The sequence below is a fragment of the Drosophila serrata genome, unplaced genomic scaffold (assembly GCF_035046125.1).
Source record: "Drosophila serrata isolate PLE 108 unplaced genomic scaffold, ASM3504612v1 contig_249, whole genome shotgun sequence".
NCBI classification, from domain to species: Eukaryota; Metazoa; Arthropoda; class Insecta; order Diptera; family Drosophilidae; genus Drosophila; species Drosophila serrata.
Window position 1 is genome coordinate 2,629,940 of NW_028257147.1, and position 14,649 is coordinate 2,644,588.

General features: G+C 36.4%; 1 protein-coding gene and 1 long non-coding RNA gene across 2 annotated transcripts; one reads left to right on the forward strand and one right to left on the reverse strand.

The window, feature by feature from the left end:
* Positions 1-8,114: 8,114 nt before the first annotated feature.
* Positions 8,115-12,110, reverse strand: LOC110187315 (uncharacterized). Its single transcript, XM_020956704.2, has one exon. It carries the CDS (start codon positions 8,928-8,930, stop codon positions 8,247-8,249), a length of 684 nt encoding a protein of 227 aa, XP_020812363.1. The 5' UTR covers positions 8,931-12,110; the 3' UTR covers positions 8,115-8,246.
* Positions 12,111-12,146: 36 nt separating this feature from the next.
* On the forward strand, positions 12,147-13,973 carry LOC147643676 (uncharacterized). The gene is made up of 2 exons (XR_015271677.1): positions 12,147-12,211; positions 12,668-13,973. It is a non-coding gene; the product is annotated as an uncharacterized LOC147643676 (long non-coding RNA).
* Positions 13,974-14,649: the final 676 nt, after the last annotated feature.

Here is a 14,649-nt window from a genome sequence, read left to right on the forward strand (position 1 = left end):
CAACAAATTGAATTTTTTAAATTTAAAAACTGAGTATGCAGATTTGTTAATCTATTAAAAATCAGCATAAAACAGCTATCCGAATTAAAATTAATGATTTTTTGGTTTAGTTATAAGTTTTTTAAATTATGATTTTCGGACAAAATTGTCTGTTTTTATACCGTTTTGCAGGTTTTTATGATTTTAGTCAAAAACTGACAACCGCACCTACAAACGCAGTTTTCAGAATTGTTAGTGCATTAAAAACTAGCTAAGAAAAGCTTTCCGAGTTGAAATGAATGCAATTTCGGCTTAGTTATGATGTCCGGAAAAATTTGATTTTACAAGAAAAAGGTCTGTTTTTATACCTTTTTTGCTGGGTACAATTTAAGTCAGAAGCCTGAAATGTAGTGAAGGAGTCATTTCCGACCCTATAAACCATATATATTCTTGATCAGCATCAACAGCACAATCGATTTAGCCATGTCCGGTCGAAAAATAAATTTTTACAATTTTTGCGAAAATTGAAAATTTTATAAGGGGTTACATCATTTAAATTGTCAAAATTTGACAACAAATTGCATTTTTTAAATTTAAAAACTGAGTATGCAGATTTGTTTATCTATTAAAAATCAGCATAAAACAGCTTTCCGAATTATAATTAATGATTTTTTGGCTTAGTTATAAGTTTTTTAAGTTATGATTTTCGGACAAAATTGTCTGTTTTTAAACCTTCTTGCAGGTTTTTATGATTTTAGTCAAAAACTGACAACCGCACCAACAAACGCAGTATGCATAATTGTTAGTGCATTAAAAACTAGCTAAGAAAAGCTTTCCGAGTTGAAATGAATGCAATTTCGGCTTAGTTATGATGTCCGGAAAATTTTGATTTTTCAAGAAAAATGTCTGTTTTTATACCTTTTTTGCTGGGTACAATTTAAGTCAGAAGCCTGAAATGTAGTGAAGGAGTCATTTCCGACCCTATAAACCATATATATTCTTGATCAGCATCAACAGCACAATCGTTTTAGCCATGTCCGGTCGAAAAATAAATTTTTACAATTTTTGGCTTAGTTATAAGTTTTTTAAATTATGATTTTCGGACAAAATTGTCTGTTTTTATACCGTTTTGCAGGTTTTTATGATTTTAGTCAAAAACTGACAACCGCACCAACAAACGCAATATGCAGAATTGTCAGTGCATTAAAAACTAGCTAAGAAAAGCTTTCCGAGTTGAAATGAATGCAATTTCGGCTTAGTTATGATGTCCGGAAAATTTTGATTTTTCAAGAAAAAGGTCTGTTTTTATACCTTTTTTGCTGGGTACAATTTAAGTCAGAAGCCTGAAATGTAATGAAGGAGTCATTTCCGACCCTATAAACCAGATATATTCTTGATCAGCATCAACAGCACAATCGTTTTAGCCATGTCCGGTCGAAAAATAAATTTTTACAATTTTTGCGAAAATTGAAAATTTTATAAGGGGTTACATCATTAAAATTGTCAAAATTTGACAAACAATTGAATTTTTTAAATTTAAAAACTAAGTATGCAGATTTGTTAATCTATTAAAAATCAGCATAAGACAGCATTCCGAATTAAAATTAATGATTTTTTGGTTTAGTTATAAGTTTTTTAAATTATGATTTTCGGACAAAATAGTCTGTTTTTAAACCTTCTTGCAGGTTTTTATGATTTTAGTCAAAAACTGACAACCGCACCAACAAACGCAGTATGCAGAATTCTTAGTGCAATAAAAACTAGCTCAGAAAAGCTTTCCGAGTTAAAATAATGCAGCTTTTAAATTAAAATTAATGATTTTTTGGCTTGAAGAATGAAAATGATTAAGGCCTTTTTGTTTCTTCTCACACTGTTTCCATTGCAGGCAGTGTACACACGAACTTATTATTATTATTATTATTATTATTATTATTATTATTATAATTATTATTATTATTATTATTATTATTATTATTATTATTATTATTATTATTGTTATTATTATTATTATTATTATTATTATTACCATTATTATTATTATTATTATAAAAAATAAACTCGGTTAATGGTAGTTCAATTTCTTAAAGTTCACTTTTTCGATTAACCACAGTGAGGCTTTAGATTCTGCGAAATTTATCCGAGAGACAGGGTAGCTTCAAAAGTTTCCATGGTTAATATATTTAAAATATAAATACAGTAAAAATTCACACCATTTGGCATTAAATGCAATCTTCCTTAAACCTTTAACAATTGGCAAACAACACGCTTTAGTTTGGATTGTATGGATTGTGTTCCACTTTGCTTTGACAAGTGGGCATAAAATAATACTCGGCACAAGGAGGCAAAATATTTATGAACTGCCGACGTCGGCAGTCCCCGGCAAGGGGAAAATAAACAGGGGGGAGGGAAAGCCCAAGGGGCGAGAAAAGGGAGAAAATGGGGCCCCGAGTTAAGCTCACTTCAATGCATTTATTTTTGCGAATTTCATTTATCAGCGCACTCCTCAGACGTCACAGCAGTTGAAATACACTGCCAAGCCATGGCCACCCACGGCGGGCATGGAGGAATCAAGGACCACAGTGGAGCTTATCGTGGCAAATCCTATTGTCGTCATATTGACATAACCGCAGAACCATCCGCACCCCGAAAGTAGTAATCCAGCCAGTGCCACTTGTACACCGCTCCTCCTGCCATCCTTCTTCGCCATTCATCTTCTCTTGGAAATTCGGCAGCGCAACAACTTGGGCTCGTCCTTTGTCCTTTGATCCATGGCTGCTGCGGTCGCCTGCTCTCAATGAATGTCGAAGTCGAAGTGGAATTCCCGGTCGAAATCCCACTTGCACTTGCTGTCATTTTTGCAAGCATTTTCATATTTTTGTGGGTTCCTATTTTAAATATTTAATAATTCCATACAAAAAATTAACTTTTTCTTATTTTTAAATGTGTAAAATAAAAACAAGAGAATAATTTTAAAGGATATATGTGACTTTCATAAATTTAAACTTTATTTTTAAAGTAGATAATATTTAGGATTATGTAAAACCATTTGCCCCCAAAATATAAATATTATTTTAACTATCTTGCAAGTGTATAACACAATCGAAAGAGTCCTTTCTGCAGTTACTTTTGGCACTTGTAGTTGCTCTTATTGTTGCTTGTGCTGCTTTATCCTTCTTGTCGAAGTTGTCCTCACTCCTCGGCATCCTCGTCCTGTTGCTGTTGTGTGTATCTTGCGCTTCAGTGGCTTAAGTTCCGTACTTGGCGCGACTTATCTTCAACAGCGACTTGTTTGCAAAATGAGAAAATGAATGGTGCGGTCAGCAGCTCTTCATCTTCGCCGTCTCGTCCTTGGGGTCCTTTCCTTATCCGTGGCGCTCCATTGCATTCCTTAGCATTTCATCAAAACTCTCTCTTGTTTGTTCTTCGGGATTTTCCCCACTGAACAGGGGACAACAAATGATTTCTTTTTGGGGGAGAAAAATGCAGCCCGGTTTTGGTCTTGGATTTGTGAAGGATTTGTCGCAATGTTAATATATGTATTTTCTTTTTTGGTATTTTTTGTGATTGCTTTATGGTTGAACGCGATTGATTTATGTCAAACAGAGTCCAGGATTAAATTCCTTTAGTTTATTTGTGATAATTTATGTATTTTTAAACATCTGGTGGTTGGTTATTTCTTTTGATTTTATTCAAAACTGAATTATAATATTTAAAATGTAATCCCTTTTAAATGAGTAAGTTTTCTTTGTGAACGGATCACTCTTTATGTTATTTTCTCTATTATTTAACTGTAAATGGGTAAAAGAAATATCCATTTCTGATTATTTAAAATTTAAAGTAACAAATTAAAGCCCAGCGCGGCATGCATAATAATATGCAGAATCGGATATATATATTTTCCCCCGCCAGTACTCGTCGGATTAACATCAACTTTTTTTGGAGCCCATCAAGTGCCGCACATTGGGGCCATTATATTTATTTGCGGCAGGCCGCACACACTTTTTATTCGCGGCCAAAATGTGCGCCATCATGTTGCCAGCAATTCCGGCTCACACGTTCACCTTCCCCCCCAAAATTGGACCCTGATTCTGATTCGAATCCTGGCAGGTGGAGGGATCGAGGCTGGAAGTCCGGGTGCCGGTCATGTCGTAATTAGCAGGGCACAGCGTTGCCGGCGATAATTAATGACATTGGTCACGTTGGTTTCATGTCGATTTCATTTCATGACACAGCCCCGGGCATCCACTCCCACTTCCACACCCAATCACAATCCCAATCCCAACTCCATGTGCGGTGATTTGTCAAGCGTTCTCATTGAAAAATTCAAAGGGAAAATAAAGAAAAAGTGCTTGGGACCCGGCTGCATGTAAATCTACATTAAATTGAATTTATTCTTGCGCAGGAAAAGTGCGGGTGGCTGTGTTATTTTTTTGGCCAGTTCGAATTTTATTTATTTTCTTTCGTTTTTTTTTTAACTTTCCGCTTCTGCTCCATTTCGCAGGGCCTTCATTAAGAGCTGACCATTTTAAAATTCAATGCAATTTGAACTTTCAATTCAGTTGAGTTGAGTTCAGCTCGATTCAATTCGATTCGTTTCGATTCGTTTCGGGTTGCGCATAATTGAATAATTTATGGGCGCTCTTGGCCAAAGTTGTCTTTGATCAAGTTTTCGCAGCATTGCGGTCCCTATACTGGTCTATGAATATTACTTTTATTTTTATTTAAAGAAACTAAAAATTGAAATCACCCCTTGATTTTTATTCGTGAATGTGTAATGAAATAATCATTATTTTTTGCAACTCTTGAATTGAAGTATAATTAAATCCTTTTACTATGTGATTGTATATAGCTTTTGGCATTCCCAAGCTTTTCGGCTTATGTATATATCCAAGAAAACCTAAAGTATCATATGATATGTGTATTCTCCGCATACTAAATCGATATTTTAATAAATTACTTTTTTTAGGTAAATCGAAGTTTTTGAAATATAATAACTAAACCAAAAATGTATTAATTTCAATTCGGAAAGCTTTTCTGTGCTAGTTGCCAAAAGTTTTTCATTTTAAAAAATTCATTTTTTGGAAAATTTTGACAATTTTAATGATGTATCATTATCATTTTTTGCAAAATCGAAAAAGTTTCGAAAATTTATTTTTCTGCGGGACATGGTGCTGATCAAAAATATATATGATTGATAAGGTCGGAAATGACTCCTTCACTGCGTTTTAAGCTTCTGATTAAAATTATAATAAGGGTTAGGAATAGCCGTGTACTAATAAGTACCATTATTAAATTAAGTAAATTAACTTTATCCTTAATCTGATTTTACATGTACTTGGTTATGCTTTTTATTGAAAACCAAATAATTAACTAAAAGCATTTTGTACACAAAGTATATTTGGATTAAGTCCAAACCACTTTCTATTAATAACTCTTAATTAACATCTTGCTGCTAATAGCCAGCGTGCGTGACAATTTATACATCGGATTTCCTTCTATTCCTCGATGATGCAATTAATTATACGCCCAAATGCTCAGATGATTCGATTTTCTCATATCTAGTTATTTCATTAATTGTTGTTTGCTTCGACGGGAATGGCATTATTTGCATATCACTTGATTTGGCAAATTTTCTGAATAGTTTGCGGACGAGGGAGTCGAGTTGATTAGAGTGCAAATGCCAACACAGCTTGTTAACTAATTGAGTGACCATTTTGCCCCGAACCTCCGCTGGCCATAAAATTAATTAAATTCATTCTATTTGATGATATGCCGCGTTCCCAGAACTAAAGAGAGAAATCGACGCTGTGGATAAGGATCATGAAATGCCATTGAATAATGGAAAATGTTTGATTTTCTTCCTCCTGCCAAAGCACATGTACTCTGCCAGAATTTCCGCAAATATTTGCATATCCACTTGCATTATATAAACGGTCTAGGTGTGTGTGCATATGTGTGTATGCACATATATTTAATCAGTAAATACTTAATGCTCTTATCCTTAATGCATTCGACATCAAAATGAGTTATTTGGCTTCCGAAATTCATCAAATTGTCGACGAAGCAAAATTTGCATACGCATCTGTCTGCCATGGTTAAATCCGACAAATCCAATTTGATTTTCGTTAATCCCTGAAACTTAGTCTTTTTCCTTTGAATTACTTAAACTTAGTTCGCTTAACCTTACTTTTGTTTCACCGAAATATAAAAATTAAATGAAATTAATCCTATATTAAAAGATTTAAGATTACTTAAAGATGTAAAGAAAAAACGAGAAATTGACATCGGTGCAGCAGGACATGGCTGCATCCTTATACCTTCTTTGGACATTACTTCCGGCTAAGATTATTTGCATAGCTGAGCTTTATTGGAAAGCAGGGGGATCCTGGCAAATAACGAAGCTAACAATCTGGGAACTAAAATGCTGTTCATGCAAATACAATAAAGAGAGATGGAGTTTCTATTAAATTTCATAAATTTATCAACATGGATTTTATTTACATAAACTGATTAAATTCAAAATATGTATTTATATTTTTTCCTTTAGCTTTTGTGCATACTTTTCATAGATTAATGGAGCTTAAAGTTTTTTTCCTTGCGGGTAATGTTACACGTATGTCAATTAATTTTCAACCCTTGTTAATTTCGTGTTTACAAATCGTAGTTTTTTGTATTGTTTGCCATTTATCACACAGTTACTCGTATTTCGTTGTCATCAACCACTGCTACAGCTGGTTGAAGGGGACCAAATGCTTGGAAACAGTAGATCTGACCCGATGTCAACCAGCTACATACAGCGTTGCAGATAATAAATATTAAATATCACAAAATTGAATCAAATTGTTTGAATTTTATTAAGCACGTTTTTGTAGAGGAGGCCTCGGGGCAGCAACGGCTCGGAAATGTAATATCAATGTGGCAGCCATCGCATAAATCAATTCGTACTAATTACGCGCCATTGTAGTAAGGAATTTTATTATACATATATGTATATATATATTTTTTGTTCCCGAATGAGCAATATTAATTGAATAAAATATGCAAACGCGTTAGTATTAAATCACACATAATGTATCGACAGGGCAGAATATTTACGCGTGCCCTGAAAAGTATGCTATGCGAATTGATACTCACCTAAAGAGCCATTTCTATGGGAAATTGATTATATTTATTTATTATAATATATATTCAGTGAAATATACTTAAATTTATGTGTCTAAAATTACACATAAATATAATTTCTATAGTGGAGATACTCACCTGAATGATTATTTTTATTACAATCTTTGTTAAAATTACCTTTTAAGTAGTTAGCACTTATAAATATTAATTTAATCTTATTATAATATAAATGTATAATAAACACTTAATAAATATTTATAAAGTAATAATAACTCGAAAACTAAATGGTAAACTTACTTTGTTCACGGTAAAAACGCTGCAACGCTTTGGCTTTAATAAATATTTCGCAAATTTAAGGACTTGTCATGACCAGGATCATATATCCTCCCGCACTGCCCCTCCTTTTACCGCTTGGCTATCTATCCCCCTTCTGGCACTCATTCGGGCAATTGTTGTTTTGCATGCGGCACATTAGCTTCATTTGTTCTATTGTTTTGATTATGATTTACAATGCCCAATGCGCCGCTTTTGTTGCTCTGCTGAATGAGCCTGCGGTTTGTGTATCGTCCTGTGCGTGTTTTGTGGGTGTGTGGATGTGTATGTGTGCGTGAATTTATGTTGAACAAAGCATAATACATTTGCATACAGTGTGAATAAGAGTGGAGGGAAGGATGGGGTGTGTGGTTTTTGGGCCACACAATAAATTTCATTTAAGCCCGGCACAAATCTTTCTCACTTTTCGAATGGTCTTTTGTGCTCTTGTTGTATTTTTTTTTGTTTTTCGTTTACAAAAAGTGCTATTAACGCTCATTAGAAATTTTGAATGAGCTTTAAATTATCCTGAGGATGGAATAACTAACACATCGACTATAAAGTTAGCGCATGTTTAGGTTTGCCTGAAATTTAATGTTTAAGTGAGGTATATTATAAAAATGGGAGTTCTTTCCCTCTTTGTGTATTTCCAGACCCTTGACTTTAGTTTCAAAGAATATTTTAATTAGGGACAATAATAATTGGCTTTGAACAAAAGGTACATTTAATTTCACAAGTATCGGTTCGCTTAAGAATCACACAATTGTTAAAAACAATAATTTAGCCATGCCAACATATTTCTAAGACATGCTCTGTTCGAAATGTTGTTACATTTACTCCTCCCGATTGGTTGAGGTGCCAGCTCCACTGAGATCCTTGTTGGGAAAAAAGTGAGCCTCCAGTTGCTTAACTCCTTCGGGAGTGCTCAGATCGAAAGCAAACTTTAGGTATTTGTCGAAATAATTCTTGGTGCGTTCGCTTTGATGACGCGAATGGCGATGACTGAGATTGGGTGATTTATCGGCTCCCTTGGGTTGGGGTTCCTTATGGGCCTTAGCTTCCTTTAGGTCCTTATGTTCTTTATTGTTCTTGATCTCCGTTTGTTCCTTGAGTGCCCTGCTCTCCTTGGGTGTCGATTTCTGGACAGCCGGAGTGGTGACTACGGATCGAGTGGTCTTCGGGGATGCTGGGATGTATGACTGTTCTCTGTGATGCTTCTGTCCCTGGGTGGCACCTCCTCCTCCTCCACCGGCCACTCTGGCCTGGGTCTTAGAGTGACTTACCATCTGGCATACACCCAAGCGGTGAACATCTTTAACAGTAGTTTTGTTCACTATGTTGGGGATAATCTGGCTTGTGACCTTGCTGCGTCGCACTGTCTGAACATCGCGGGGGGTGGAAATCTTCGGCACCTTCTCCTTGGGCGTTTCGATATCGGTGACTTGCTGGGTCCTTGGGGGATAAACCATGCGAGAGGACTTTGATTTGCGTGTCACTACTGTTGGATTGTGGGCCATTGTGTTCTAGATTGGCAGCGCTCTTACGGAGGGCCCTCTTCCTGGGGTAAATGGTAAATTTTAACCAAAACTGCAACTAATAAATGAAATGATGTTCAGAACAGGTTATAAACTAAAAATATATGTACAAATACAGCGGAAGGAGAGCAAGTTTTTTTTTTGGTTCAAATTTGAAACCCAGAACAAAGGCACTAGGGTGAGAAGTTGTTGTAAATAATATTCTCTGTTGTATTCTAGAAGCTTTAACTTGCTTTGGTATACGTTTAAGAGAAATCTAAAAAAAAATACTCTACACGAATTCTCTTGAAAAAAAAGGAATGTTCTATAATCCTCTGGGTATAAATTTATTTTCTCTCTTTTAGCCACGACAAAAAGTCAAAGCTTAAAATGCGAGTAATTTAGCAAAGAGAGATGGAGAGATAAAATAAAAAGACTTTGGGGGACAGACACTTCTTTTTGTTGGATTACTCTACTCATTTTTTTTATTTTTTTCGGGACAGCTGATAAAACGAAAGAAACGTCGGAGAGAAAAAAAACAATTAATTCCGGATAAACACATTTTATAATTAAAAAATTCCTTCGCCTTTTTTTGCTGGGGCCTCTCCTTCACTCTATTTTGCTTTCCACACAAAACAAAGCCAGCGGGATAAAGTGAAAGAGCTAAAGAAATTAAGTGGAAAGAGTGGAATGATGGTGACGAGAAAGAAGCTTAGAGAACTGACAGCGCAGGGAAAAGAATGCAACACATGGCGTATACGCAATGTTCCTTTGATTTCAACACTCGCAGCCAAGACCAAAAATTTAATCATCTTTTTCAGGGGTAAAAAGAAAAAAAAGAAACCCACTAAGCTGATTAGGGTCCCCTTTACTAATTTCTCTTATTTTCCCCTAGCTCTTTTCCATCTTTTCCTTTTTCCCCACCTTGTTTCTTTTTGCATTTCCGTGGACCAAGTAATTTATTGTTTGTTGTGCGTAATTAACCCGCTTCGTGGTCGCGTTCTTGGCTTTCACACTTTGTTTTGTTGCCTTTTCTGCCTAATGACGTTATATACGCTACACTTTGAGCTAGTCCCCAGTTTCCCCCTGAAAGAAAATTTCATTTCATTTTGGTGATTTAAGTCTTATCTGCGTGTAAAGTCGTCCACGTAATTAGTTTCATTCCAGGCTCCATTTTCTTTTTTTTCTCCTGTCCAGAGATTGCGACCTGTGCAAGTTTTTCCCCTTTAGCTTATTTTTTTTGTGTTTTGCGCTTACATTTCAGAAAATGTGCGCAGCTTTGAAAATGTAGAAGGGCAACTGAGGAGGTCAGGTGGGGCGTGGGGCGTGGCAGGTGACGGGGGCCAAATGTCAGCTTAGTCCTCGCTGGCAATGCGAAATGACAGGCAAATTAAAGCTGAGTGGACGGGTTGGCTATGGCAGCCGACAGACAATTTATCAGAGATACATTTAACATGATAAAGGTATAAAAACAGCTACGTTCCAATGGGGAATAGAAGTGGAAAATAATGGAAAAATCTTCACTGACAGTTCCTGAAAATTATACGAAAGCGAACAAGTTTTTAACTTATCAAGGGGCTTAAAAAAATAACATCAGTTAGATATGTTTTAAATATATAGTTAAGCCAAGAGTTGGCTGAAATTTAAAGTAGAAATGATAGTTTGGGTGATGTAAAGTTATCAGGTGAAATTGTTAATTCATCGTTTAATACCTACTTAATGCTTGCCTAACGATTTGTGTTTTGATTTCTAAGAAATGCTTTCCGAATTGAAATTAATGCTCTTTTGGTTTACTTACGAGTTTTTTAAACTTTGATTTGTCAACAAATTTGTCATATTAAAATACCAATTCGCAGATTTTAAGTACATTAATCCTAGTTATGATAGATTTCCTATTCGATTGTATAATTCTAATAAAAACTACAAGGATATATAAACTTCGGTTTCGCGACCCAAGTTTCCTTTCTTGTTTAGAGTGTCCTTTGCAAATAAGGAGACGAATAAGGCTACAAGGGGGAATTGTTCTTGGAAGTCTGTCCGCTCCTCAAGCAGCCTGTTGCCAATTGTCGAGCAAACAACTATTTACTTGACATTTGCTAGGGAATGCGTTGTGTTGTGGACCCCTCTTGACTGGCATTCTTTTCTTCTTTTCAGCCCAGGTCCTTTTGTTGTCCTGTTTGCCATTTTTCCAACTAAAAAAGATAAAAACAAATCCCAACTGTTGTAAGAGTCTCTCTTCGAAGCATTAATGTCAACAGAACGTTGCTGCAACTTCTCACCTGTCCCACTGAATATTTCACTGCTCCAGTGGCAGTCAATTGGAAATTCCAAATAAGAAAAAAATATATATATATATAGAGAGGGGAAAATATATTTATATAAATTGCAACATAAATTATACGCACACGGCTAAGGGAAATCGAGCTGGGAGAGCTTGTCCCATGTGCTTAAGCGGAAATCGTGTACGAAATGAAAATGAAAAGTGGGGGAATGGGAGAGGGTGTGGGAATGGGAATGGGTATGGGGAAAGTCACCGCCCCACAAAATGCCGGATTTTTCCGGCGCCATTCGTTGCTGTTAACATTTCCGCTTTATTTGTCTGTCTGCCCTTTCGCCCGCCCGCTTTATCTAGCCTCGCTTTCCCAGCCCGGCACTCCACCTACATTTGTTCGGATTTTTGTTGCTGCAGCTGCAGTTTTATTTTGTGCAGTTTTTATCTCTTTTGTGTCTCCGCTGACGTTGTCTAATGTTTTAAATATAAACTCGAAAATAATGCAGAAAATAAAAGCATAAATCAACGTAAATATCGCTTTTGGATTTCTTTTCAATCCAGCACAAAAGCGGAGTCAGATAAGAGTGGGACTAGAGTAACTTTTCCATTTTTACTTTTCCTGACTTGCTTTGGCCACCATAAATTATTCGCGCACAAGTTTTATCTTTTAATGCGATACTGGATGTGATGCAGGTATTTATCCTAAGGTATGAGAATGCCACACAATGTGACATTTATTAAACAGAAAGTAGGCTTTGAAAGGGATTATTTCATTTTTATAAACCAGTAGGCCTTGCATTTGAGCTTGTTATATATTGGTGCGGGTTCACGTTTCATATTAGTATTCATTTGGCTCTGGAGCCGTAAACATCTAGTTTAACTGAGATATATTTTCTTTGGCTGTCTTTGGCTTTGGGGGTTATAATATTTTTTACTTATTTTTCTTTTTTTGACGTATAATTTTCTTCCTCGTCATTATTATTTTCTTAGTTTAAATATCTTGTTTTGACATGTAAGTTGATTAAAGATCAGTAACAGGCTATTGTGGATATTTCTGTTGTTCAGCTGTTTCGGCTGTGTTCGCTATTGAGTTTCATTTATGCTATTAATATATTTTATGGCCATCAGCTGACGCCTCCTTTCGTTCTTTTTCAACCTTTATTTCAAGTATCTTGCTTTGACCTATATTTTGATTAAAGATCAGTAACAGGCTGTTGCTTTTTCGGCTTTTCCTTCACTACCAATGGAATAAATATCTTTTCTGGCTGTCATCCGACGTTTTTCTTTTCTCATTATTTTTATTTTTATGTTTATTTTGAATATTTTGTTTTGACTTGTATTTTTATTAAAGATCTTGTTGTTGCTTGCTTGTTGTTGCGTTGCATTACATTTTTACTATTTATGCAATTAATAAATTGGATTTAATTTTTGAAACATATTTTTCTTCTTCCTCATTTCTGGCTGTCAGTCGACTTGCTAACAGCTCTCCAACTGCCCAAGGAAAGTGACAGTCAAATTTCCCGTTCAACTCCTGGCGCCCTGATGAGCGATCAATCAAACGTGGCATGCAAAGGACTCGCACCAGTCCCGTCGGCTTCTCCTTGCAGTTCCTTGCAAATTGAAACGTGTGCGACGCATCCTTCCTACCTCGCCAACCAGCTTCCTGGCTACCTGGCTACCTGGCGATTTGGCCACACGAAGCAGTTAATTAAATGATGAAAGCATTGACGTGTCGTTGGGACTAAACGGCCACGAGGAGAACGAAGGAGTCCATCTAGTTGGCCAAGAGCAGTCAGCCAGGCAGCAGCCCAGAAGTGCTGACATGACTGGCTGAAGGCTGCCCGAGAGCCAGGTCCTTGCAGCCTGACAGACGCACGTTCGGCGAGTCCATAATGCAATGAGGGAGCTGCGTGAGCTCCAGCCACTCACAAAGTCCTCAACGAACAGTGGAGCAGAGGAATGGGGTTTTTGATGAGATGTGCCATGAAGTTTCCTTGGCTGAGAATATGCTTTAGGATGCAAAATGCTGAATTTTCGGTCATAAGGATTGAGTGAATAAACAGAACTAAACTAAGAGTGGAGCTACGGAGCTTAATTATATAGTAGTTTTCTTTTTGTTAACGCTTAATATGGATTAAACGATTTTAAATATTATTTAAAGCCACGGAAAAAGTTTTGTTTAATAAAACTCTACCTTGATTTATGAGAGAATCCCCCTCTAGATAAATCTAGCCATTCACCACTGTGGTTTGGGTTAAAGGATGGATTCTCACCGGGGTCACGTACACTCTCCAGTTGCATGTCACACGCCGCTTGATTGGTTGCCTGATTCGTTGATTGCCATGCTCGTCGCTCACGTGACATTGCGTAGCCCCTGGGCATTGTCCAGGTCATCCCATCAGCAATCCATTGCCAGGATTCAGGAATCCACACTACCCACACACCGCACACCCACACCTGCCATTCGATCCAGTGTGTGCGAGTGTGTGTGGTGTGCTCGTTCTAATTTTCATTTCATTTCCATTCGCAAGCGTAAACTAAACCAACCAAAGTTGGCCAAGTCAGTGGGCCATTTGCTGATTTGATTGATGGCCCACAACTTGCTGCTGCTGTTTGGCCAGCTAATGAACTTACATAACTGTACATAACTGAATCCGTTGGCAAGTTATGGCTCATGTTGCTAAATGTAAACAGATTTTCCACTAGTTCCAGCTTGGCACTCGAGGGTAACGCACTAAAGTGGTGTTAATTAGTAAAGTTGATAAATTCCCGCAGATTTAACATATCAAGTGGGCAGCAAAGTTATGGTTTTCCTCTGTGATGTTGGTAGTTACAGATAAAGTTTTTCCAGCATGTTACATGTGAGTATTTTTTCATAAATTGGCTGGCCATGTCCTGAAGATCTCAGGTCGCAAGTTAACATGTAGCTTCCTGTAAGCAGACAAGAAAGGTTGGAAAATGAAGATTAGTACAGGATAATATTTACGGGTTGGTAAAATATTTTATAAAGTCACCAAATAAAATGAACTTAAATTCAATCAATGTTTATGTCTGATTTAATCTATTTATAATATTTTGCTTTCTTTTCTTCGACGCTCCAATTTGTACCCTAAGATATATTATTTCGCTCGACATTTTCTTATTGTTTTGTAATCTCATTAAGTATTCATAAGGGCAGAAGACCGTAAATTAATTGTATTAAATTGAAGATTTTCGTTCTTCATTTGCTAACTTGTTACTTATTTATTCAGTATCTATTTTATGTAGTTATTTAGTTCAGGGGACTCGGGGTGGACTTGCTAATGAATTCAATTCAATTAACCAACTTTCATATTCAAGAATTTCCTGCCTGTCGTCGTCATTTCTGTGTGTCGTCAAGCACACTCCAGCGAAACTTCTGGGCACTAACTTGGCCCGAACCAGCTAACATGTGTGTGCGAAAGCCAAGTC